This window comes from Anser cygnoides, chromosome 7 (genome assembly GCF_040182565.1).
Source record: "Anser cygnoides isolate HZ-2024a breed goose chromosome 7, Taihu_goose_T2T_genome, whole genome shotgun sequence".
NCBI classification, from domain to species: Eukaryota; Metazoa; Chordata; class Aves; order Anseriformes; family Anatidae; genus Anser; species Anser cygnoides.
The window spans coordinates 6,402,147-6,428,196 of record NC_089879.1 but is presented as its reverse complement, the minus strand read 5'-3'; the positions used below and the strand labels follow the sequence as shown (position 1 = coordinate 6,428,196).

General features: G+C 43.4%; 2 protein-coding genes across 5 annotated transcripts; one reads left to right on the top strand and one right to left on the bottom strand.

Moving 5' to 3' along the window:
• Positions 1–1,182: 1,182 nt before the first annotated feature.
• Positions 1,183–17,586, top strand: DENND10 (DENN domain containing 10). 4 transcript variants are annotated; one of them, XR_010832756.1, is made up of 10 exons: positions 1,183–2,107; positions 2,384–2,600; positions 3,801–3,880; positions 4,935–5,083; positions 5,281–5,392; positions 5,762–5,862; positions 6,698–6,805; positions 7,394–7,488; positions 14,966–15,138; positions 16,932–17,586. XR_010832756.1 is itself a non-coding variant. In XM_067000386.1 (9 exons), exons 1-9 carry the CDS (start codon positions 1,803–1,805, stop codon positions 15,002–15,004), a joined length of 1,206 nt encoding a protein of 401 aa, XP_066856487.1. In that variant the 5' UTR covers positions 1,183–1,802; the 3' UTR covers positions 15,005–17,586. The 4 variants fall into 4 exon arrangements, 3 of the variants coding, with proteins under 3 accessions (XP_066856487.1, XP_047915420.2, XP_013051074.1); XM_067000386.1 differs by having other exon boundaries at positions 14,966–17,586; XM_048059463.2 differs by lacking the exons at positions 14,966–15,138; positions 16,932–17,586 and adding an exon at positions 8,241–10,672 and having other exon boundaries at positions 1,788–2,107.
• Positions 15,548–25,395, bottom strand: SFXN4 (sideroflexin 4). Its single transcript, XM_048059617.2, has 14 exons — positions 25,174–25,395; positions 25,043–25,108; positions 24,288–24,362; positions 23,328–23,354; positions 23,158–23,212; positions 22,351–22,376; positions 20,857–20,907; positions 20,707–20,772; positions 20,526–20,594; positions 19,299–19,389; positions 18,741–18,856; positions 17,654–17,739; positions 16,613–16,727; positions 15,548–15,958 (listed from the first exon to the last, which is right to left on the bottom strand). The coding sequence occupies exons 1-14, from the start codon at positions 25,378–25,380 to the stop codon at positions 15,881–15,883; spliced, it is 1,128 nt and encodes a 375-aa protein (XP_047915574.2). The 5' UTR covers positions 25,381–25,395; the 3' UTR covers positions 15,548–15,880.
• Between the last annotated feature and the right edge of the window lie 655 nt (positions 25,396–26,050).

The following is a 26,050-nucleotide window of genomic DNA, read 5'->3' as shown; positions in this document are numbered from 1 at the left end:
CACGCCGAGACGGGGCCGCGCAACCGGGCGGGGGCGCGCGCGGGGCGGGGGCGCGCGTGGGGATGGGGAGCGGCGTGGTTAAAAGGGGGCCTGGGTGGGTGGGCTTCAGGGGTCGCTTCTAATATTGATTGGTCTGTGATAGCTGCTCGCCCGTGCGTTTCCTCACTGAAAAATTCAATCTTTTGACTTTGAGGCGACACAAAAATACACGAATTGCACCCAGAAGTCCCACGACATCAGCAACAAAGCAATAGGACAGCAGTAATTAAATCCGTGACTAGTGGGATATTTTGGATTAGTAAGTGTTTGTGGATTAGTTTAAGGCATTTAGCGTGCTGTGCTCGTTGGTCCTTCAGCAGAAACACGCACCTCCGCAGCAAGGTCACTGATACCGTCCCAACGACAGCTGCTGAAAGTTTCATAACTATTATACAATACATTTAAAATTCACTTCTAATGTTGGCTTGCAAGCATGGTTTATTGCTAAACAGAAAAATAAGTAAAACTAAGAAAAAAGAAGACACTTGTATGGAAGTTTTAGTGATACTGGTGTTTCCATGTAACTCAGCCCCTCGATGCTCAACGCTTTTCACTGCATTCCCTGGGAGTAAACACGAGGAAAAGAAAGCAGCTCTGCTTTTTCTGTCTCTCTTCACTTGAGAGTTGCTCCATGTCCTTGGTATCTCTCTCAGATCAGGTGGCTGTATGACACGTGGTGCTCTCCATCAGGCCACGCTGTTGATTTATACAGAAGTATTTGAATACAGTTGCACTCTGTGCTGTCTCCAACAGCCTAGATATTTCGGCTTCAAACCACAGCAATACGTTCAGCAGAGCCTTCGTTGAGCTATTTGTAGTGCTGAACAAGTCCTTTTCTTGTCTTCATTAAATGAATATATCAGTCTGTCAGACGAGTGTCAGGCACCACCTAGGTCGAGTGGCAGCCTCCTGGCACCTGAAGGCCACCAATGCCTGTGTCACTGCAGCTGGTGCTTACCCTAAGGCTTCGCAGCCTGTTCTGCAGAGAGCCTGCATGCTAGCAGTGGGCTACCGTTTGTTTATTTCTATTTAATCGCAGTATTTGCTATTCAGGAGCCCACTGCACTTTTTTCAATCTCTCTGAAGTTCCTGAAGGCCTTCAAGGCTTGACTCAGACAATTTGACATCAGGAGAAGGCCTTACCGTCTGACTTCTCGTGCCTTTTTAAACACATATACTTTAACTTTGTGCCATTATTAACCCCCTTAAGTGCTCGCTGTAGCCAGGCATGATTTGTGACAGAGCTGGCCTCTGTCAGGCCATTTTCTTTAGCAGCTTCTGACACTCCTGGAGTTATCCCAGGTATGTCAGAAGTTCGGCAAACTATTCTTCCTAATCTGTTGCTGCTCTGCACTTTTAGTGAAGTTTGTGCACTGTGGCCTCCATATACAGCATTAAGGTTTATTTGTTAATCCAAACTATGAAACAAGATGGTTCTGTTCTCAGATGAGCGTGTCCTTACACGGAGTTATTCGGGGATAGCTGTTACACTTTGTGAATATTCCCTGCCCTAATCAGGCTGTCTTTAGGCAGAAGCAAGCCTTTATGAATGCTCGGTAATTTGTGAGGCCATTTTGTGCTTTGCTCAGCAGTAGGTGTTGGGTGCAAGGTAACTTCAAAAGGTGAGTCTGTGGGCAACGCAACCTCATCTTGCAATGTAAATTGTATCCTGTGCCTTACAAAGACACATAAAATAAAATAAATATATTTAAGGAACGAAACATGGGAATGGCAGGGGCTCTTTTTGTCAGTAGCAGCTGGAAATGAGGCCGGGAAGCGGCCGAGCGGGTGCCGGCGCAGTGGCCCCTGAGGGGCGAGCACGCAGCAAATGGCGGCCGGCGGGGCGCGGCGGGGCGGTCCCCGCTGCCCTCAGTGCCCGCGGGCCGAGCCGTGCCGGGCTATGTCGGACCACGCCGAGCCGTGCCGGCCCAGGAGCCCCCCGCAGCCCCCAGAGCCCCTCAGGCCCGGCCGGGGCGGAGCGTGGGGTGGAGGCGGCGGGCGGAAGGGCGCTGGGGCCGGAAGATGGCCGAGCCGGAGGCGCAGCTGCTGCTGGCCGTGGGGCTGATCGGTGAGGGCCGGGGCCGCGGGGGGAGAGGGATCGGGGGAGGCGATTTGAGGTGAAACCAGGAAACCTCCCAAACATGTCGTCTGTCTTACCCTCCAGCTCTCCTAACCTCAGGAGGAGCGGGTATTTATTAATATTTACCAAAAACCCTGCAGCACAAGTGCTGCCATGCAGCGTTTGAGCTGCTCGGTGTAAGGTGGAATTTGAATCAGATTCCAGGAAAACAGGTCTGATTAACCACTCGATTTACTCCCTTGCTGCTGTTCGGCATTCTCACAGTGAACATCTTTCCACCATAGAAAAAGACACCAGCGGCGATGCGCTGTGGGTCTGGTGCTATCCGTCCGTGACAGCGGAGCTGAGGAATCTCTTGCTGCGGAAAAGCTGCCTCACGGATGAAAACAAACTGCTTCATACCTTTGTGTTTGGCCAGTACAAAAGGTCGTGGTTCTACATCACAACTGTGGAAGTTCAAGAGTCTCCGGTCTTGAAAAAGGTAGGACCCGGCCCCTTTGTTTTCCAGCAGAGCCCAAGGAAGACTTTTGGGGAGCATCCTCTGGCACTTGTTTGTTTGGCTATAAACGGTGTTTTGTGCTGTGATGAAGGGAAGGGATTTGAGGATACAGATGTAACTCCTACTCAGATGCCTAGCAGCTCCATGTGTTTTGGTTTTCACCAAGATGCGTATCATATATGTTTGCGGGAAAGGCATTGAAATACATAGAATCCAAATTGGGTAATGAGTATTAAAATGGAGATCCTATTTCACACTATTATGTCTAGTTATTTTGCATTTCAAGTTCACTTTTTTTTTTCTTTTTCGATCAAAAAAGCTTTACAAAGGGTCTTTCGTATGGTCCAAATCTTGTTCATATGGAAGTGGTTGAGTTGAATTGCATAGGCACTTTCTTTTCCACTGCGTTGATGACTGAAAGACCACATATACCCTTTTACCTTCAGTACTTTCCTTCCCTGGTATAATGTTCATTAAGTTGTCTGTTCATACATTTTTTGTATTTTATTGCATTGTTAAGCAGTAGAGCAACATGGTAATTTTGCGTACCCACAGCAGAATGTTGCTTGCCTTTCCTTGCTCCAAGATCATATCTCCTTTGAATCTTTAAAGTGTAAAAAAATTTGTCCAGTTCTGTGTCAGTCACAGTAGGAGATGCTGTTTAAGGAGGACATGTGAGCTTGGTCATAGCCTGCAGACTGCTAGCCTCACAGTGTCCCAGACAATGATCACTCAGGATCATTCAGGAAGTTAAAGAGTATTTCTGTTTGTGTGCCTGTTGTCCTTGAATTTTTTCTAGTCTCTCTCTGAACATGTTAATGCTCTCTGCCTGTACAGCCTCCTTTGACAATACATTCTAGAAGTTTGTTACCCACTGTGGGGAAGAAAATTGCTTTTCTCTCCTTTAAACTGACCTCATGACATTAAAAGAAAGCAACGCGTATATACTGCATTAAGCGAAGGGTGATATATATGGGATCTGACTCAATGGAAGTGAGTCGCATCAGAAATCCATTAGCCAGACCTTTTCTGCAGTTAGTAACTCGGACCTGCTGCAACTCACTTTCTTTGTATTGAAGCATCTGGTCTGAGTACTGCAGTGAGTTCAGTAATGTAACAAACGCTGTCCTTTTGGGGTCGGTAAACAAGCTGTGTGTTTTTCTGTGTGTGTATCTTGCCCAGGTGACCCACTTCTCCATTGTTCTGACAGCCAAAGACTTCAACCCGGAGAAATATGCAGCCTTCACTAGGATACTCTGTAGGTCTGTATAAAAGCCGCCTTTGGGTGCTGTGTAAAGATTTTGATCTTACCAAGGCAAAAGATTAAATGTCATTGTGTTGCGTTTACATTTGGTCTAACAATCTGTTGGAAATCCAGTCCTGCATACTGAATCAGATTATATAAACTCTAGATTTGTGATTGATTTGAGCTTGTTATCGTGAGCTCGTAAGTGTTGGAAGAATGCTGCGTGTCCAGTGTGTTTTACCAACAGAGGCTTCTGACCATACACACAAACGTGCTCATTTTCTTTGATACTGTGTCTTTAAAAGGTAGAAACACTTGGGAAGAGGTTGGTGCTGATATCAAAAATATTTAGATTAGCTGTGTATTACTTTGGTGTTGATTTATAAGCTAACGCTTCTTTTCAAGTCCAGGATGGACTCCTCAATCAAAAATGGCAAATGAGTTTCAAATATGACATAACTTTGTATCTGGCTAAAATGGAAAGCAGATAGTTGAGAGCTGAGCGCTTTCTGAAGTATCGTAACCTGTAAAATAGACTATGATCTCTCTCTTTTTCTGCTGTCTAGAAGGCAGATAAAAGTATGGGTTTTGATTGTTTTTAGTGAGTATTAAGGGCGTATGCTTCTTTCATCATTCAGCAAACAGTACAGAAGGATGCCTAATGGTACTTGAATAATAAGTGAAAAACCATTCATGTGATCTGTGTGTAATAACAGGAGTTTCTGTAGTAGTTTTTCATAAAGCAGATACCTTGTAAGTCTGCAAAGAATTCTTAGTCTGGACACCTGCTTACATCTTTGTGTTAACATGTTTCTGTTACAGTAAATGTTGGTTCCTTTGTAAGATAGGACACTCCAATAAAATACAAGTTAGTTGTTCATTCTAAAAGACAAGTTTTTGTGTGCACGCCTAAAGACTCCTATTTTAGTATTTAAAACCTCAACCAAGTGTCCAAAATAAGAGTGCTTGCCAAAGAGATTCTATTTGTGATATCTTTATTTATTTTTCATATGTCTGCTGGTATTGGTTACAGTCAAAAAAAAAAAAAAAGTCTCTTTCTTTTCACACAGAATCTACTTGAAGCATGGAAGTCCAGTTAAAATGATGGAGAGTTACATTGCAGTCCTTACAAAGGGGGTCTGCCAAAGCGAAGAAAATGGATCTTTCCTCAGCAAAGACTTCGATGCTCGGAAGGCTTACCTTGCTGGGTCCATTAAAGGTTAATACCAGAAGTCTCCGTTCTGATTTCCTTTGTACTATGTAAATTATAATCAAATTTCATGTGTTCTTCAAGTAAATAGTGTGAAGTGTTGTCTGTCTTGTTATTAGTAAGTTGCTGCTGCTTCTTCAAAAGAAAAAAAAAGAAAATACCAGCATGTTTATCCTCTATAAAATAATTTTCCCCTCTTATTTTAGATATAGTATCTCAGTTTGGAATGGAAACAGTTATCTTATATACAGCACTGATGTTAAAGAAGAGAATTGTGGTATATCATCCTAGAATAGAAGCCATCCAGGAGTTTACCAGGTACAGCATGACTTTGTCAATCCCTCTCGTCTCACCTACTCACAGAAGTCCAACAAATCTTGAACCCTCATTGAGTGAAGTGCCCATATTCTGTGGAAAAAAAATTAATATACTATTAAGCATTGTTACTGAAATCCTGCTAAGTCCTTCTTTGGACTTTAGCTGTTGTGCTACATCAACTGAGAGAACTGTAGCATGAGCGATAAATTCTTGCACTGATAGCAAAAATCTCTGTAGTTTGTGTGTACACATGCTGAGTGAGACCTAGTCATATTAATTCTTCCTTATAAATTGCATTTCATGTTGTAAAACTCTAATTAGCTCAGGTAAAAGTCTGCTGTGTGTAAAGTACTAGTTGCATTTCCCTAGGACTTTGCCTGCTTTAGTGTGGCATCGACAAGACTGGTCCATTCTTCATTCGTACGTACATCTAAATGAAGAGGAAGTGGAAGCCTTAAAAGCCTGCACAGGTAGTAATGATTTATTAATCAAAACACAATCAAAATTTAATTTCATTTTTCATTGTTGCAGTGTTTTCCACCAGTGCTCTTTGTGGTACAAGTGGTTATTTTGCTATTAATGCTATTGTTCCAAGTTAAACCACATTTTTTTCTTTAGAAAAAGCAGATAACAAATATGTTAGAAGATAACTAGTTAATCTGGTGTTTCTGGGTGGATCCTCATCAGTCTAACTGCAGGTGTAAAGAAGCTTTGGGACTTTTTTGATGTTTTGATCAGAGGCGTTGAAAACCTTGGTATTATACAGAAGCAACTCACTTTAGATAAGCTGCTTGTGTTCAGACTTTTACACAGCTAGTACTTCATTTTTAGGATTTTCTTCTTTTTTTTCTTTTTTTATTCCTAACTCTGAAGTTCCAAATTTTTATTCTGACTGCTGCCAGTGAAGTCTCTGGCTCCTAATCACCGGCAGACTTTACCAGCTGTAGGAGTTTGATCTCCATGTGTGTCATTGTTGGGTGTGTGTAGTACTTGCCGTGCGATGCAGGAAGAGGCCCTTGGCTTATTTGCATATATAAACCAACGTTTTTGTATTGCGTGTAGTGTTAGGGGGTTTATCATGTTCAAGGTAATTTTAGAAGTTGGTTTTTAAGCTCCTCAGAAGTAAAGAATTCTGCTGGAGATGTTAATTGAATGACTAATAATACCAAGAGAGCAACCTCTTGGATCCAATGAGTCAGAAACTCTTTGAACAGACTTTAGGACTGTGATTTTCCACAATATCTTGGTTTTGTTTATGAAGATTTTATTCTTGCCTGATAATCCTGCCAAAATTCTGCTTTCCAGGTTACATTGCTGGATTTACAGATTCTGAAGTGAACAGCAGGCCAGATCTCTACGATGTGTATGTGAATTTGGCAGACAGTGAGATCACCGTTTCCCCTCTAGTAAAAGGTTGGTTGCTTTTTATGTTTTGGATCTGGGGGCTGTTTATTTCAGAGCTGGCAGTAACTGCTGAACCATGCTGTAGGTCAAACAATCTTGGTCCTTGTTCCATCCTGGTTCTGAAAAGGCAATATGGAAGCTTCTGTCTTTCTGTTTTACTGAGACCTGGGAAGACTGGTGAAACTTGGAATTGGCAAAGACACGCTTCCGCTTCCAACAAACGCACTGTTGAGATTTCAGAACGTTCATGTTCAACGATTACGTGGGAGAGACATTCAGCTGAGGGTTACTGGATGCAGAGATATCACATGAATCTTTAGAAAAACATTGCATGAAATACTTGGAGACTGTGTAAAAGAAAAGCTTTTATGTGCTTATCTTCTTGCTGTTCCTTGGTATCTGCTTAGGGCTGCTTTAGAGGTAGGTCACAGGCCTGTGACAGCACGGCTGCTGCTCTGTCAGGTTACTGCCTTTACAGACAGATATCAAATGGCACTCATAGAGAGGACGCTTTGTTTTGGCTTGCTATTCATATGCATTTCTAGATAACATGAGAATGGTCATTTTACATGAATCTGTACATTTTTTCTTACACAGAGGCAATGACAATGGGAAAACTTCACAAAGAAATTGGACAGCTAATTGTTCAGTCTGCAGAAGATCCAGATAAATCAGACAGCCAAGTCATTAAGGTGAATTTAATTTTTATTTTTACTTTTAAATCTACCTACATTACTTCTATCAACTAAAATCTCACGCGGGTGGGGGGAGCGGGAAGAAGATTGTCACTGGAGATGAGCCGATGTCTTGCAGAGTCAATGTCTTATACACTCTACCTTTTTACAAACGAGCATTTGTATTCTTCATATGGTTCTAAGGATGACCTATTTGATTTATATTATCTCTTGGGTAACCACATTGCTGAAGAAACTTCAGAATTTGCATTGAAGAATTCTGGGAAAACTGATTTCCCAGTTGTTTTCTACAAAGCATGCATTTTGCTCAATACTTTGTCAATAGTACTGTCAATACCTTTGGAAAAAGTCCCACTGAGATACGGCTTCTCAACTTTAAAAGACTGATCAATTTATTTTTTTTTAAGGACGATGCTTTTTTCACTTCCTCTTCCATCAAATAGACCATTACGTGTTTCACAACAAACAGCTTAGTCAGAAAATCTCAGTTAAGCCAGCAAGAGAGGCCGGTGGAGTAGCTGTGTTCCATCAGCTGCAACTTTCTTCAGCATTGCCCAAGAGCAGACTGAAGAGCTGTTGCTAATTTGCCATGAAACGAATGGGGTCTTTGTTCAAAATTAACCCTTTACTTCCCATTATTTTCTTTTTGTTCCTTACTGGGTTTTTTGTTTGTTTGTTTTTTAATACGTGATAGAACCTCATAATACCTAATGCTATATTCATGGTTGCTTGTTTCTCTGTTCTTCAAGGATATTTCTCTGAAGACAAAAGAAATCTTGGCTACTTTAGCCTCCCTCACTGAAGTTTCTGATGGCAATGAAAAACCAACCCTTAACTCTGAGGCCCTGAAACAAAAGCGATTTCCGCCAGCTACAGAAAACTTTCTTTTTCATTTAGCAGCTGCTGAACAAATGCTTAAAATCTGATTTTGATGCACTTCAGTGTTGTGGACCAGTTCAAAAATACTATCTTTGCCATACAAATAGGAATACCCAATTTTTGTATGGGCAAATTTAAGGTGTAAAGTGAATGCCATATTTACCATGTAATAACGCAGAATATCGGGGCTTGACCTGGAGCATACGGAGGCGTATTTAGGAACATTCCTGGTGTCACTATCTTTCCCCAACTATAACTTTGTACTTAAGGCTCTCGTATTTCATATGACAACGTGGGTGTGTATACGTGTAGCATGGGCACGTGTGTCCAGGCTGTGCCAGGCGTTGTTACAGCGGCCGTTTGTCGTGCAGGGTCCAGATGTCGGACAGCTCTGTTCTTACTCTGTCCTGCCCTCCTCGTGTCTGGAACGCAGGCTGCAGCAGGTCAGCTGCAAAGCCAACACATTTTGGATGTGCTAGTCTCTGCGCAGGGATACACTGATCACGTTGTTGGTCTGAGTGCTCACTCTGGGCTTCCAGGTATGTCAGGTGGCCAGATACTGCTCTTCTGGACTGTCTGAGACCTGGAAATCCCAAATAAATGGAAAAGTTCTCTTCTTTCTACTTGAATGTGTCTAGGTGTAAAAAAGGATGTCTGGGGACAATCGGACATGGTAGCCTTACTGTATAGAGGAAGAGGTATTTTAAAGCTTGCGTCGGAGTTAAGCACCTCTTGGACTCTTGCCTTATAAGTTCCTCCTTTCATTCCGTCCCATGCCTCTGCTGGAGGAAAAAGAGGACAGGAATACTACATTTAAATTGGGGCTTCCTAGGAGGCCATAGAAAAGTGTTGCTTCACAGCTGGAGTCAGTTGCCAGCCGTTGGGGCTCTCACCTGAGAAGATATCTGGCCTTCAGTTCCTGACCCGTGTGATAGAAAATGAGATTAGTTAAAGCTTAATGGACCAGAAATGTCCAAATGGCTGGTTCCACAGATGGGGCACCAGCTTCTTGCACTGCTGGAGCTGTAGCGCAGGTACTGTCTGATGGTGCTCTGTGTAGGCTGCATGGAGGTGGGAACTTTTGAAGTAATAGTGAAAACTAGAACACGGTTTATTGAAAATTAAAACATTCCTACTCGTTTGGTTGCATAGCTGTAGCTCAAGGGACTTTTTTCTTTCATTGAGCAGCCTCAAACTAACTGCTCTGTAATCTTCTGAGAAGAATTTCGATTCTCTGTAGGGAAATATTCTGAGCCAAGCAATCTGTATTCCTTCAGAAATGTTCACAAAAAACAGTCAATACTGCCGTAGCACTTTGCTGTAACAAAAAATAACCTTTTTTTCCTGGCCTTTGTACAGAGAGGCTTTAGCATGTGGTTTTACATAGAGATTTTATACTTACGATTAAAACTGTACTAATCAATATTTATATTGTTAAATAATTGGGTGTTTGCTATTCAGAAATTGTTGGAGCTCATCAGTAACTATGTGCAAGCAGTAACAGTCTGAAAAAGGGTTGTCCTTTTGCTACGTATCGTACATTAAGAAAATCTGTTTTAGAATGTGGACAAGGAATGTGGCACCTATGTATAAAATGGCAAGCGCTTACAGCCAGTAAAGGAAACTGCGTCAGAATAATCCCCTATTTTCAGGGGTGTAAAATCTACTTTAAACATTTACTCTGCAGTTTCAGTTCTGTACACGGGAGAATGTTTTTGGTTTTTTCTCTGAAAAAAATTCTGCAATTGCCATCATTTGCCTGTAAGTGCATTTTTTCTGCATTTGGCCATTAATGTTGCGTAGGATTATTTTGAGGGTGTACGGGAGGGATTGTTCTTCCCATTAATGGTTCTTTAGTACTGCTGCTTCTGTTTGGGCACTTTTGTAACATTTGGAATAGCAGAACAGCAAAATTGTGCAGAAAATTCTGTTCAGGACTTACCTTCAAGCCTACCAAAACTGAAGTCTGTCCCCCTGAAAAACCTGAACATGCTTTCTATCAGCTGTCTTATCACCTTGTAACTGTGAAGAAATGCACTTAGTTCCTTTTTAACAAAAAGCCTTTAGGTGTATGTCATTAGGTAGCCTGGGTATTGGAGACAACCACAAAAAGCAGAGAAGCTCAGATACAAAGTAGATATTGAATGCTTTTTTTGCTTTCTGTTTTCTTAAAAGTGGAGAAGCCTCAGTGCTAGATCTTGTGTTCTGACATTTGTGTGACACAAATGAACTGTAATTTTGCACTTAAGGAACCCGACTCATAGCATGCTTATGCCTATTAAAAAGAATCCTGAACTTCCTACCCTGTAATTTATGTAAATTTATTCTTGAGGAGTTGTGACGATTGAGTCACAAGCCTTAGCTCACAGTTTTGCAATAATGGGATTTGGAATTAAGCCACTGCTTGATCTTTAGGCTGAAGATGTACTGCTGTTACCGGTTCAAAGACTTTTGTCATCTGTGCTGATTGTCTTGTCAATACTGTAAAAGAAGTATTGGCCTCCCTCAGCTTCAGTACGTTCGAAGGATTGTCCTAATGCTCTCATATTTTCTCAATGTTTCCTCTCAAAAACATCTTGGAATAAAACAAAAATCTGGAAGGTCAGGACAGAAAAAAGTTTCAGCTTATTTCTCGTTCCCCTTCCCTAGGTTGCCGTCAAGCTGAGACCTTGTTGGTTTTGCAAAATCAAGTAACATCCTTTCTTCCTCCTAAAAGCGAAGACTGTATAAAATCATGTTTTCATTCATACCTTCTCACCTTGCTGCCTTTCTTTTCTTGGACAAATACGAAACGATGCGTGAAGGTTCCTGTTGACGTGCTAAGAGACATGCCTCCAAAAGGCCTGCAGCACTTAGCTGAAAGCAAGACATTCCATTGCTCTGAGAATGGCAGCTCTGTGCCTTCCTGAGGTGAGGAAAAAGGTACTGGAGGTGAGGAGAAAGGTACTCCCCTAGCGCTCTGCCTCGCGGATTGCCCATCTCAACCAGTTCATGGGATTCCTGTAGCGTAAGTTTTCCAATCCGTTTGCAGAAACTGGAAGGTAGTGAACAAAGCAGAAGCTTGCAAAGGGGAACAGGAGGAGCAGCCAATCCCTTCTGTTACAATTTGGCTAAAGGACTAGCATAATTTATTAGGCTAGTCCTTTAAGGCTGGCTGTGTCATTTCAAGCGCTGTCATCCTTGGGGTTTCGGGATAAGCTGGCTTTCCTTGTTCCCTCCGCAGGCAGGTGTCGGGCGGATGTTCTGAATGAGAGCAACGCAGCGCTGAGTAATGTGGTGACGGGGGGTGCAGGATGCCCGGCAGCATCCAGCTTCCATCTCCCGGCTGCTTCTGATGTCGACTTCTGGCTGCCCTGGTTCCCCAGCTACCAAACGGGCTAATGCTGGTTTGGGATTAGCGTGCTGTGAGGTGTCGTGTGAAGTAGCTAAACTTCTAGGTGAAAACCGAGTCACAAAGCGAAGCGTAGGAAGCTCACAGCTGTCTCCAGCTTCCCTAGGCTGCTGTCAGACCGGAGGCTGAGTCGGGAGGATCGCTGCTCAGGTGAGGTCATTTCTTGTAGCTGCTGAATGAGGTGGGACTCAGGGAGACCCAAAAGACGGGGCAAGAGCCCTTGTCTGAGCACCTCGGCGGCACACGGCGTTGCTGGCTGTGTGGCAGGGAAGCAGCTACAGAGCTGAGCAGGATTCCCTCCTCACCTATCCCGTGTCCTGCAGGGAACACAGTGTGGCGGCGGTTTAGGCTTGTAGGATGCCGCAGGGACACCAGCTCCAGGTGAGGAAATGCTTTCATCTCGGCACATCCGAGCATGGGAGTGGCTGGGTGGGTGGGGTGGCATGGTGCTGCCATAACGCACTGCGCTAGGACTGGTGTTTTCCTTGAAGATGAAAGCTTCCACCTGTTGTAGTTCACCACACCTCAAACTGGTTCCCCTGCTAAGACGCTGTCACTCGGCGCGGCAGCCAGCGCTAGAGGCAGGAGGCGGACCTGCCTTGGGCTGCTGTGTTGGTGAGCTATTTCGAGGTACAAAGGGGAAGGTTTTCCCAAAGGAGCTGACTCTGTAAATCCCTCAAACACGATGCTTTCCTGCCTGTTCCAGTCTTGGTTCCCTCACTCTGGACTACCAGGTCCAGGCACTTCTGGTTTCATCCTGACTTCATTTCCAGGTGCCGGGTGACAGGCCTTCTCAGCAATACATTGTCCCTACCTTGATTTGGGAACCAGCTGAATCACCCAGGCTGGCAATTTAAATGGCAGGTGCCTGCCTTTCTCTTCTGGAAAACTCTGCTTAGCGATAGAGACATTTGTGAGAAGGAGGGAAGGGAAAGGTGTGTGTAGCGACTCTGGAAGGACAGTGTTTAATACAGCAAATTTCAACTTGAGTAGGCAGTAAGAAGCTGATACAGTTTGATAATGGGCAGCTGTAATACCAGGCATCATTACCTGACTTAGTCCATAAGCCTTACTCACGGGGATGTAATGACATCAATTTGCTTAAAGCATCTACGTGTGGTGCCAGAGAATTTATAGCTTGTCTGGTTACCATGACAATTCAGTTGATGAATTTGTTATCTTCATATTTGTTGACTTTGCTGGTTTTTTTTGTTCTTTTGTTTTGATTCCACTGTGGTTCATATAACTATCATTAACTTCAGCCAGTCTTAAACTATATTTTAAAAAAAGAGTTGGGGGAGGCATGGGTTTTCATTGTACTACCGATTAATGGTTACAGAGAGTAGAATTACACCTCACCCAGGTTTGTCTTTGGAATGTTATTGAAACAGGATTAACAGAGAAATGGGATTTTAGAGAACTTAACTGTAGGATGTCAGCTATCCCACCATTATTAAAGATTTTGAAGGAGACAAACACCTCATTGTTTGAGAGAGGCAGGCTGAGACTGTAAGCCTGCTACTCCTAACCCTCTGCACCATGTCCCCCAGCAGCCGGGAGGTGGTATGTAAGGAAAAGGAACAGGACAAGCCTCCCTCTTCCTAGCGTCGTTCCTGCTCAGGACAGCTGAGTCTCGTGTGAGCTTTTCTTCTTGCTTCTACCTCTGGCTGCTGCTGGTGATGACGTTTGCCTAGGCAGACCTTTGGTCAGACCCAGCACAGCTGTTCTTTTGTTGTTGGCCCTGGTGGGTTTTTACCATGTCCTTAAAAACACAACCCACAAAGGCAAGGCTGAGTGATCCCTGCTGAGACAGTAGCTGTAAAGGAGCCTTTAATGTATCTGCTTTTTATCAGCATCCAGGGAAGCTAACTTTCAGCACGCTTCATGCTGTGGAGTTGGTGCTGCTGCATGCTCGGAAGGGGTTTGTTCTTACCTCTCCTCCTCTGCTGGGGGTATTTGTGTCTGGGTAACTGAAGAATTAAGTAATGCAGCTTTAAAAATTCACTGCAATCCTCAGTAGGGCAGTGCAAAGTCTTTGCCACTCTTTGTTTTGGCAGCTTAGATTGTATCCATACTGCCTTCCCAGAACAGCTTTAGCAGGCTCCCCTGAAGTTGCAGGTCCATAGGACATGCTCCTAATCCCCTACTCTCTCTTCGCCTGACCTTTCACCACAGTAAGTTGCTAGGGGAAGGCTCAAAAAAGGCAGAGCTGACACAAACTAACTCAAAACCCTACTTCCTGCTTTTGTTTTGTGCCAAACGCACAGCAGGAACTTTTCCTGCAAGAAAGCAGGCCTGCTGTTTTTCCTAACTTTGCTCCATGCTGCTGTCTTCCTGGAGGGATCAGAGTGGGAAACCAGTGGTTTCCTCACACCCCAAACACAAATCTAATCCTTCTGCAATAGGACAGCAGCAACCCATTTATTGCACTCTAAGGGCATTAAATTATTACAGAATTTGGAGGTTATACTTCTAAAATCCTCTCTGAAAGTGATTATTACGTTATTCAGTGTATATTTATCCTTGTCACACAGAGCCGTAAGAGTGCTTAAATAACAGCTTCAGTGATCTTGGAGCCATCTCTCCTATGACCCCCAGCTATCAAAACTACAGGGGCTCCTACCATGGTTGTGGAGCTTTCTTCTCTGTTGTTCCTGCAGGAGAAGGTCCGAAGGTCAGTTTAGAGGCAAACAATATAAAAGCATCTATACTGGGCCAGGCCAAAGCTCTTTTCAGCCAAATGCTAAATAGCCCGGTGGCCACCAAAAGCAGACACGAGAAGAGCAGGCAAATGAGCTATTTACCCCTTCTGTTCTCCAGTAGGACTGAGCTTCTGAACCTTTTTCTTATAGACTAGGCATAGTTTCCATGGATTTAGTAACCTTCAACAGATTCCCCTTGGATGGAGATGTCCATTTTGCTCTTAAATTCCTGTAATACCCTTTGATGAGAACTGTGACGTTCAACTACATGTTCAGCGAAGAACCACCTGCTATTGTTTTAACCGTCAGCTCCAACAACTTCATTTAGTAGTGTATTTAAACTTAAATAGCACGGGTTTGAGTTTAGTTTCTTGCGTATTCTGCCTTTTTTGAGCCTTGCCCTATCAACTCACTGCCCACGACGTCTGTTAGCAGAGCAAACAATCTTTACCCTCCCCTCTAGGCCATTTGTGTTTTCATCATCTCCTATTTAATCCCCCAGCCGCCCTTTTTCCAGGCGGAGTGGCCTCACCAGTGCTGAGCAGAGGGGAAGGACAACTCCCTCAACCTGCAGGCCCTGCTTTCCCTATTGCAGCCCAGGATACCATCAGCCACCTGTGCTGCAATGGCACCTTGCTTCCTGATGCTCAGCTTGGTGTCCACCAGGATGCCCAGGTACTTTTTTTGCAAAGGCAGAATGGCTTCCATTTTGTTCTCCCATTCCTTTCTAAAATTTTCTAACGCTTTATTTGCTTTATAGACAACCGCAGAGCATTAAGCTGAAATTTCCATGAGTTTATCTGTTGCTGCCCTTGAATTCCACTCCCAGTATTAACAGTTAGCTCACAGCCCAGCAGCGAAGCTGGTTTGCCCCTCTGCTGAATGTTTCTTACACAACTACGTATCACCAGTGTTATATTGCTATCAGGGTGCCTTACTAAATACAGTAAAACATAAAAACAAATTTTCTGTGAAGGACCAGCCTGACTTTCCCCAAAGAACTACTGATGTTAATGTCTTTACCAGCTGTTTTCCTGGAAAGCAGCATGTCAAAAGTGGCAACAAAAGCAGCGAGAAAATAAAATCTTGTATTCAGTAGTTAGTCTTTTAATTAAGAAATCAGTCACATGAGGAAGTGTACAAAACACAGTTTGTGAGGAACCCTGTTCTACAACGCTTTCTGGCACAAATATCATTTATGGCATTACATTGCATGTGTATACCTACCTGAGGGCTGGGGCTTGCAAAATCTTTTTGCAAAGTCTGCCTGTTTATAGACCACAGCACTGTACACCAAATCTGGCATGTATGCCACCATGAAGTCATGATTTAATCAGGCATGTGTGCCAACTGAATTTGATGAGACACTCAGAATTCACTCTACTCAGAGCCCGTATTTATGTATTAAAGCCGATCTCTAAATTCCTCTGTTGTAGAATAACACTGTTTCTTCTGTAGATGACACAATTTCTGGTTCAAGGTCTGTTCGCTTTATCTGAAATGTACAGAAAAACACACTCAACACCACCATATCCTGGTAACCACCAGTTAAATCCTCATTACTGCACTGCACTTTCCACAAGTTGAAATTATTTATTCAGCAACAAGTGTATAAGGGATTAGAGTTTTTTTGGTTTGGAGTTCATGGGATTTTTTTTGGTCTTCTCTAACATTTTCAAACATAAGGGAAGAAATGTGTTGTATTTAAAGTTAAGAGGTACTCCCAAGATCTAAACAGAGCATTAGTGGTGTTGTCTCTGTTCACTGTATTTGGGTGACTCACCCAGGAGAACTTCTATTGAGAGCTGAGCAATTGGGAAGCTCAGAAGGGGAGAAAAGACAGACCAATCTGTCGTACGTAATTTCTCAACAGTCTCCTCATTTATGTCGAGTTTACCCTTGTTGCCACAAGAAATGAAGATGCCTGAATTTTTAGGCTAATAAGAGAAGCCACCGGAAATTTTACGAGCCCCATCTGTGATGTTCTGCGAATATTCAGCAGCCTCCCCACTGCCCCAGTTTAGATGCACTGACCATTTCAATCCTATTGCTTTTTGTTAGCTGCCCCCCTTAAGACAACTGGCCACACGTACAGAATGACTATTTAATATAACAACAATCCTAAACCAATTTCTTTCAAAGGACTTACCTCACCACACTGTGGGAACATACTAAGTGATGCTGGTAGCATCCCTGCGAGTACTGACGTAATGAGAAGCATTCTCATCGAAACCAAAGCACGTGGAGTTTTGACAAAGTTTGCTCTGTCCAAGACATTGAAAAGTATGTCAGTTTGGGTTTGAAAAATAATCTGACAGCGAGACAAAGAGCATTCATGAGCAGTTAGAACTGTAAAAAAGTAATAGCCTAGGCTTACGAATCCTGAAGATGTTTCCTATTTCCTATGTTCTTACTCCTAACTTCGTGTTCTTTTCCTTTACTTCGAATTTAACTGAAGCATTTTGCAGGTCCAAAATGAGAATACAAGATTAAGAAAATAACCAGCAAGTTCAAAACAGCAAAAGAAGAGAAGGTACATTAGTGTTTTGAAGTCTCCCAGTCCCTGGACTAAGATTTTTCATGTATTACCCTCCTCCCTTTCAGATTTAGTTCCCCTTGGCAATCCTACTTTGCATTGTGCGAAAATTTACTACTCAATACATTTTAAAATATTCATCTTATGTCTTCATTTATGTCTACTGATAACAGCAGACCCTTAAGTCAACAAATGTAATAGGAAATTGATTTAGGCAATGCCAGGTTACCTCCATAATTTATATAACATAGACAATTCCCAGCAAAAGCTCAGGGCAGGCTAAAAATTCTCTGATACAGCATACAATGAATTCTTCTTACGATATCAAGTTTTTAAATGTTGCAAAACCAAGAAAATGTTTTTGTAGTATATGGAAGGCTATGTGGAAGTTGGGGGCCAGTTTTAATTGAAGAAATCAGAAGAAATGCTCACAGCTCAGACAACCTCCTGCAAACCATCAAAACAGATGCTGACATAACCAGGTTCACTGCGTTATCTAAACGAATCACACTACCTGAACAAAAACCTTGCAGATAATTATCTCTCCAAGGCAATTAATAATCGCAAAACCAAGGAAAAAATGGCAAGCAGTAACAGCCAGACCAAATATCAGAATAGCCACTGAGCAGGCACCCGCTTTGCAGTCCCTCTTACCTTTCCACAAAGTGCATAAGGACGGCTGGCAGGAAGAATGCTGTCCCAAACAAGACTCCTCTTGACAACGCTGTTTCTTTAACGGCCTCCAGGGAGGGACAAGAAAAAAAGTCATTAAAGCAGTGCTCCATACAGCTTCAAATACTCCCCATTTCTGTGAGCACTTTTTTTGCCTAATAGTCTGGAGTTTCAAGCAACAGGGAAGTGAAGGCTAAGATCATTCACTGGAGGATTTCTTTCTTAAGTGGAAACTAAACTCCTACACGTGGCAAATACTCCATATGTGACTAAGAAATTCCTTAAAAAGGGAGGTGGTACTAACAGTGCCAGACCAAGTGTTCCTTCCACAATAATCATTTTGCTGAGACTTGCTTTTTTTTAAGTTGTGCTGAACTCTTTCCAGCTGGACATACCTTCTGGGCATCACACCTTCTGGGCAGCCTGTGTAAAATTTAAAGTTCTCTGTCCAGCTGTTCACAGATCTTTATGCTCATCTAGCTGTTTCCTCCCCTCCAGACAGCAACCCTGAAAGGCAGGGTCACTGACAGCACAAAGTGTGACTCCTTGCTGTAGTTCCTGTGGGTGTTGCTCTCCAGTGGATGTTGATGAGCAGGGCAGGGAGCAAATGCAGAGCAGCCTGGTCAGCTGCTGGTCAAGGATAAAATGCACCAGCACGCTGTAGACCAGGACACTGCCCTTTGGGAGGGTAATGATATTCCTGCTAGGGAAGATGCATGTGCTATTTACAATACAGGGCTTTTCTCTGACATTTACCATCGGAATAAGAAACTCTAGGAGCCTCGCCTCCTTTTGGGGTGACACAGGAAAGCGGAAAAACCTGTACTAGTGTTCTTGGGGTTTATCTGCAGCATTTGGTGTATTGGCTTGGGGAAGGTGCCAGCCCTTGGAGACACAAGACAGGTGCCAAGCCGGTTCCAGAGACTAGTCCAAGCCCAACCAAAGATTCAGCACCTGATGTGGGATTCCTCAGTTCAGTACGGCAAACTGCACCTGCTCTGAGCATAATGTTTAGCTCTAAGCAGGGAATGAAAGGCAAGTCGAGAGAGGCCGCCCCCCCCTTGCCTACCTTCGCACCAGCCTTTTTTGACACTCCTAAAACCTTGCCATTCCTGTCCATCACTTCAATTCCATTCTCAAATTCTGGGCTTCTCACCGCTGCCACAGTAAAGGCACTCGTCAAGCCTGCAGAGTTAAAGAGGATTTTGCTTTTAAAGATCCAATGAGACTACCTTGATAACAACGTTCATAATTATGCGCATTTTACATTTCCAGTTCAACAGTTCACAAACTAATAACCTAGCAGCCTAAAGTAGAGACTGCTCCATAAAAATCTACCTGGAATCTTAATTCTTGTTTCAGAAGCTTAATGATTTTAAGGCACCACTCCCCACAGGTGCTTTATCATTATGGACACTCGGAGCTTTCAATCACTGCCAGCCAGCAGAAGCCATGAGTACTTTGTTCTTAAGGGAAAAGGGAGGGGGTTGTGTTGTGACTAGGTTTTGTACTGGTCTGTGCAAAATCCCGCACAGGAAAGACACTGAAGGAAACAGGTTTGGGGTGAAGGCTGCATTGGTCTTGGCCCTTACATCAGCTGCACAATGTACGGTTTCTTTTTACTCACCAAAAAGAGGAACAGGTAGAAGTTTCTTGACAACTAGTTGTGTTAATGGGCTCTTCAATGTGTATCGATTCATGAAGATAAAAGGCAGAGCCTAAGAGATTGGGAGGAAACAAGCACCTTATATTAAAACAAATGTGCAACATTTCAATACGTGCAAGAGACTAGGAAGATAAATCTGCAACTTAGTACTTAGATACCATCTATAAAAGTAAACAAATTAACATTTCAACAAAACAGACATGCTCTCTAGTTACTAAAGGTTTTTGTAATCATTCTTTTATATAAGTGCACAAAATATTATGGAAAAAAAAGTATTAAATGTTATTACGTAGAGGGCAGTAGCAGTATGGATACAGAGGCAGAAAAAGGAGAACAATTACCTCTGACTAATATTCCTCGGACATCCGTCCAACTGCCTTGTGACGTCCCTACCCCCAACCAGGACACTTGGCACACTTGTGTACATACTCCTACCTCTGCAGTTTCAGGTCAGTACCATATTCCCATAATATGCTTGAGGGAAGTTTAATTCCTCTACCAGTACAGCACTGACCTAGCTCCTCAGCTGCCTAGTGCTCCTGACAGGCCAATTAACCTGCATCCAGTGCAGTACTGTCACTACTATGCTGCTTCTACAACATTAGCGATCTGTATCCAGCACAGATTCTGGCAGATTTCACCAGCTGTTCAGAGCAGGACAGGTATCTTCCACAGCACTACATCGAGTAGCAACGACAGCAACCCAGTGAGTTACTCTGTGTTTGTTAACTCTGTTCGTTTCCTCTCACCACCCATTTTCTAAGCTTGCAGAAAAATACAGAAAAGGACATAAGAGGAAGCAACAAAGGAAGCCAAGCAAGGTATTGGCTGATGGATATTCAGAAGAAATTCCTTACTATGGAGGCAGTGAGGTGCTGGCACAGGCTGCCCCATCCCTGGCAGTGCCCAAGGCCAGGCTGGATGGGGCTTTGGGCAGCCTGGGCTGGTGGGAGGTGTCCCTGCCCATGGCAGGGGTTGGAACTGGGTGGGCTTTGAGGTTCCTTCCAACCCAAACCATTCTGTGATTCTCTGATCGAGAAAACTCTTGTTCTCAATAGTTCTATGGGAAGACATCAGAGTTGAGCATTAGAGCACAATCCTGAAGGATACGTGGCAGTGTGATTCTCTCGGGGCCTACCCCTCCTCAGGAGAACTTATCAGGAAAGCAACCAGTGAGCAAATACATACACCTATAAGCGCTGCGTAGGAAACGGCTCCCACGCTGAAGAAGAGTTGCTTTTGTTGAAGTGAATTATCCTAAGGACAGAAGAAACATTACTACATAAGGATATTTGTAAAACACTTTAAGTCATGTTCAGAGTGGTCTTGTACAATTAAGACGATGCCGAAAATAAAAATCAACACATACCTCATCCTTTATGGTACCATTTCCATTCAGCACGGTGAATGCTGTGGTGTAGGTGTGAAATGCAAACTGCAGAAAGAAGAGATTATAAGCTAAAACGAATTTGGGGTTGAGACGAGAAGATTTGTAAAAGTAGAAAGAAAGAACAATTACCTGACAAAAGAAAACTTGTTTTGCCTGCACCTGAAGCGATGAAGCGATAACCTAAGAGGAAAACCCCACAATAACATTAATTTGATGAATCTAGGAGGTTTTGGTGAGCAGTAGTTAACTAGAACACGAAGAGAACCACTGTGTTACTATCTGCAGCAGCGTCAGGTAGGCTCCAGTAAGGGCTCCACTCAGCACCAGAAGCCATTTGCCTTGATTCTAGGCTAACAAGCTTTCTTGACACAGATGTGACAGATTCACTTCATCTATCCAATATAAAACACAGAAGCACAGCAAATAAAACACTGCGCAAGTTTATTCGAACAAAATGCTTTCTTACCCAAAATAAAAAATAAATTTGTGCCCGTGAAGCTTAAATAGAATAAAATAACTCAGAGAGAGTAGACATGGAATTAAAGAAGTGAACAAGTAAGGGTCTGATAGTTTTCACTAGTATAAACACTTGATCTAACTGAGCTTAGATCTAAGATTTCAGTAGTTACTTCCCAATTTCTTGTCCAATTCAGACAGTGAACAAGAACTTCAGCTATAAATGACAGCCATTCTTGAGGCCTGACCTACCGAGCTCCAGGTATGAAGCACTCTCAAAGGCCAATGTCAATCAAGATATGGCAGCTATCAAATAAGAAACAGGGGAGACTGTTCAAAGCCTCAGAGGAGGGCCGGTCATTCTTTTAATACTAGTAGATGAACTACCTCTGTTATTAATGCCAGTGCTGAATCTGAACACATCTATGAAGCAGTATTAAGCTGTAAATATCAAGACTAAGTACTCGTGTTAATTCTATTATTGTTCTTAAGGAATTTAACAGCCATCAAAACTTTCATTATGCTTGCCAGCAGTGCCATGGAGGTTCGTGTTGTACCTTGATACGGAATTACAGATCTCAGTATGTATCTCCTATGCCAAAACCAAAGGTGAACACATTTAAACGTGTAATCATGCATTTAGTTACAGCTACAAATTCTATCAAACAAAATGGTGCAGTTTTTGACCACTATAATGAGTTCATTTTTATATCTTTCCTAACTTCTTGACTACCATTTTTAACTTGCAAAAACTTTTGTTAAAAAACCAAAAACAACAAAACAGCAAACCATATTCTGGGTCTGAAACACAGAACACAATGCTCTGACTCCTCCTAACTTCCGACACAGTTTTCTAGACTAAGCAGACCAAAACCAGGCCTTGTTCTCAATGCTTAGCAAAATACTCCTTATTCAGAAAGCTGACCTTCATGCATAAACCATCTGTCTGAATACTGCTGAAGGAAGGCAACTAAGAGGTTTGAAGATTCCTTAAAGGCTTGATTTCTAGAAGGTTGCTCAGCACTTCCCATAAAACAGACATATTTTAGAAACCTTGTGCTGAAAATACAACTGAGGAGCCTAGAATTGTCCATTCTCTTCCTCCAGCCTCTGGCTTTGGAAAAATGTAAACCACGTGGTACACTGGTATTTCTCCTGGTTACTCACCAATGGAAGACTTAGTGGCAGGAAGGCTGAAGAGAAAGAAAAACTATTTCAGTAACAATAACTGCTGTGAGTCTAGATTGAAGGTTTTGAGCAGAAAGTTTCCCTAACTTCCCCCCTCCTAGTTTCAGCTGTAAATAAAACACTAGTCCACAAAAAAACATTTTTGCTAGATTTCTATTCCAACCTTTGTCTCTCATTCCTCATTCACGAAGCCAAAATACCTGGTCTCAGCTTATAGCCAAAAGGACCTCTCAAGAACTACACTCAAAATAGCTACATGGAAACCGTATGACTACTCAAAGAGTTATTGGCAGCAAAGGCTGCCACGTCTGTGAGTGGTTATACAAGGATATGAGTAAATGGCCTATGTATGCTTATATTTGATTAATTGATTATATTTGATATTGATTGTGCTGCCTCAGCTCCCTAAACATCACCGCAAGCAGACTATCTGCCACTACAGCAAGTAAATTCAGAGTAACCGCTAGCATCAAGCAAAAACTTAGCATATTGTAGACTGTTTTACATGTGGAACAAGTTGTGAACTAATTCTATAGTGCCAAAAACACAGAGACTGCTCAAACTACTTTGAACTATCTGAGCAGGTAAAGTGTGGGAAAAAATTTCTCTTCAAGAGGACTGCAGGAATAAATAAATCTTCAACAAACAAGGGAGTGCAACTAACAGGAGTAACTGTCTACTTGTTTTCCATATGTAGAAGAGTATCACTGTCATATCACAGAGGCTATTTACTGTATGTTACTCCCCTTTGATGCTTCAGTCAGTGTTTGTCTTAAGGGAACTTACCTGGAGGTCTAAAGAAAACAGGAATTATCTTGCCTGTATCAGGATGTACACTAGACTTAAAAGAAAAAAAAAAAAAGGTTAGACTACCTGTGCCATACTTAAATAAGGGAAAAAAAAAAAGAAAGAAAAAAAAGCAGATTTCTAAATCTTTTGGAAACTTGGAAACTTACCAGGCTTAGCAGGAAGGCTCGTTTTGTCTAAAAAAAGTGAAAAATAGGTTAGCAATCAATTTTCAAAAGAGCCTGAATAAAATCTTGTTTCTAATTTATTCTATCATTTTCCTAATAATTTACTTTTATACAGAGTGACATATGTGGTCACATCCCTTTTGTTATTTTTTCCCTAAAATTTCTCCCCACATACTTTGTTGAATATATTTACTCACATCCCATATGCTAATAGCACCAAGCACGCACTATGGCGGAACAGAAAGTAAATTTTAAAAAGTTAAGCTAGCAGGCATTTTAAAACAGAAAACAACAATTCTTAAATATGGCAAAAAGCCTACACACTTCTTGTTAACACTTCGGCTTTTATGGAATCACAGAAGATTTTACTTCTCCTTTCAGACCTTGACACACAAGGTACCAAATGCCACATGGGTACAGCTGAGCCCACACCGAATCAAAAGAAAGACTCCTCTTAAGGAAGCAAGGGTTCAGCGCTACCTTCTAGCAACTCTGCAAGGAGGTTTCCCACCCAAGTACTGCTGCTGTTCATTCGACGAGACGTGAAACCAAATCAACCTGCACTCTATATGATGATGCAACATCAAATATTTAGAACAAGCTCAGTAAGCATTTTGCATATTTCCTACCTGTATCACCACCCCAGATGAGGACACGCAGGCTTAGAGCGATGATTCCTGGAGTGATCCGAGCGTCTTTTCATCTTAGCAATACGATACTCAACCTAGCATTCCTCAGGATCTTAATACTGAAGTTTGACAGTAGTCATCCAAAGAAATTCCTATCAGATTCATAGCTAGAAAAATCTCTGTAGTAAAGAGTTTTGCTTGGGTTACCCCTCGTAACTGAATCTCAGTATTCTGTCTGCTAGACCGTACACTACTATCAACTATTTCAGCCATGAAAAAAAAACTATTTTGTATAAACCATGCTCCAAAATACCTGATCATTCTGTATGGGCACACTTAGAGTCTTTTCACTGCTTTCAATTAGTACCCTGGTTCTTCTTATTTCATCCTGTATTTGAAGAAAAAAAAAAACACAGAGAAAAAATAATTCAGATGGCAATGGTCCAAAGTGCGATGTATCAGTGATTAGACACTAACGACACACCTGTAACATCAAGCTAATGCACCCATCGCTCACCAGAGCAATGAAAGCAAGAACGCACCGACACACAAAACCAATTTACAGTCACAGAAACTTTGATATACATTCAAGCATATGAAAAACCTCACTGAAATCAGGAGTGCATTTAAAGTTGCCCGTGCCTGCTGGCAAATTCAAAGATTTCAATGGCTTACACCAAAGGAATCATCTGATACGATGAAGCACCGTGGGGATGGGGATACAGACCAGCCTGCAGCAGACCTGCCTTCTCCAAAGCTGCTGCAGCCCCAGATCACAGCTCCTGCAGCAGCGGGAGGAATTTAAGGGTCCCCCCAGGGCCAATTCAGGTGTCCCCCCAGGGCCAATTTAACACCAGCACCCGCAGCTCTGCCCTTCTGTGCTCGTCTCTTTGGAGGCTCCCTGGCTCTTAATTGGGTTAATTCAAGCGTGGACGCTGCGGACAGACTCTAAACGTGATCGCTGAAACGTCGGTGTCCAGAAACGCCCGGGTTTCACCGCTACACGCGACAAAGTCACACAGACGGGAGGTTTCCCCCCTCACCCGCGCAGCCGAGCCGGGCACTCACCGGGGACGCGAAGAGCAGCAGCGGGTCTAGGACGTCAGCCCAGAGCAGAAACCTCTGGAAAAAAGACTGAAGAAGACAGGGTTCAGGGGCACGGCCACGCCACCCCCCCGCCTTCCCCCCCCGCGCCTCACCGGGCCCTGCGCCCTCCACAGCCGCAGGTTGGTGTCCATGGCGCCGCCGCACCGGAAAGCGCCGCCGGGGCCGGTCCGGCTGCGGCACGCTCCGGGTGGGACCCGCACCGCCACCGGGGGCCGGGGCCGGGGCCGGCCGTGGGGTGTGGGTTCGTGGGAGGTGTGGGGTCGCGGGTAGGGGGGCAGGCAGCACGGGCAGGGCGCCATCGGGTTGTTTTCTGTCAGGGGTGCTCCTTCTGGGGGAGCTGGGGAGCACGCAGGCGGCTTGAGGCTCCCCTGAGTGCGCTGCGGGAGGGGGAAATGAAGAAAGGTGACGGACGAGAGAGATACAGAGGGTAAAAAATATATATATAATTTTTAGATGGTGTGTCCCAGCCCCCCCGGGGTTTCAGGTGCACAAGCAGTTGGCATCACAAGCACTGACACATTGCTCAGCGTTACCTCTGCCGTGCAGAGGTTTGGCTTCACATGCAGCAGGCCCAGGTCAGCTTTGCTGAAAGCTGCACAGCCACGGGTGGATTGTTACCAAACTGAACTAAAATGCTGGTACTGAAAGGTATCCGCGAGTACTGAAACCTAAAATGCTGCCTTTCCTTCTGCAGCACCAGGCATCATGCGATGCCAGGCAAGATTTTTCATCCCATCGCGTATATTGCAACATCGACGTCTATTAGAAAGCTAATTCAGTAAATAGCCACCTTTGCCATCGTGGTTCCCTTATGCTGACCTTTCCCCTGACTCCACAGAGGAGAAGATGAAAAATACAAACCCATTCAGCGTTGTTTCAGTTTACCCAGCCTGCCAGCAGCTCTGTCACTTTGCTCACAACACCCAGGACTGGCTGTGGCCTGCTCCCCCCTGCTCACACAGAGGCAGC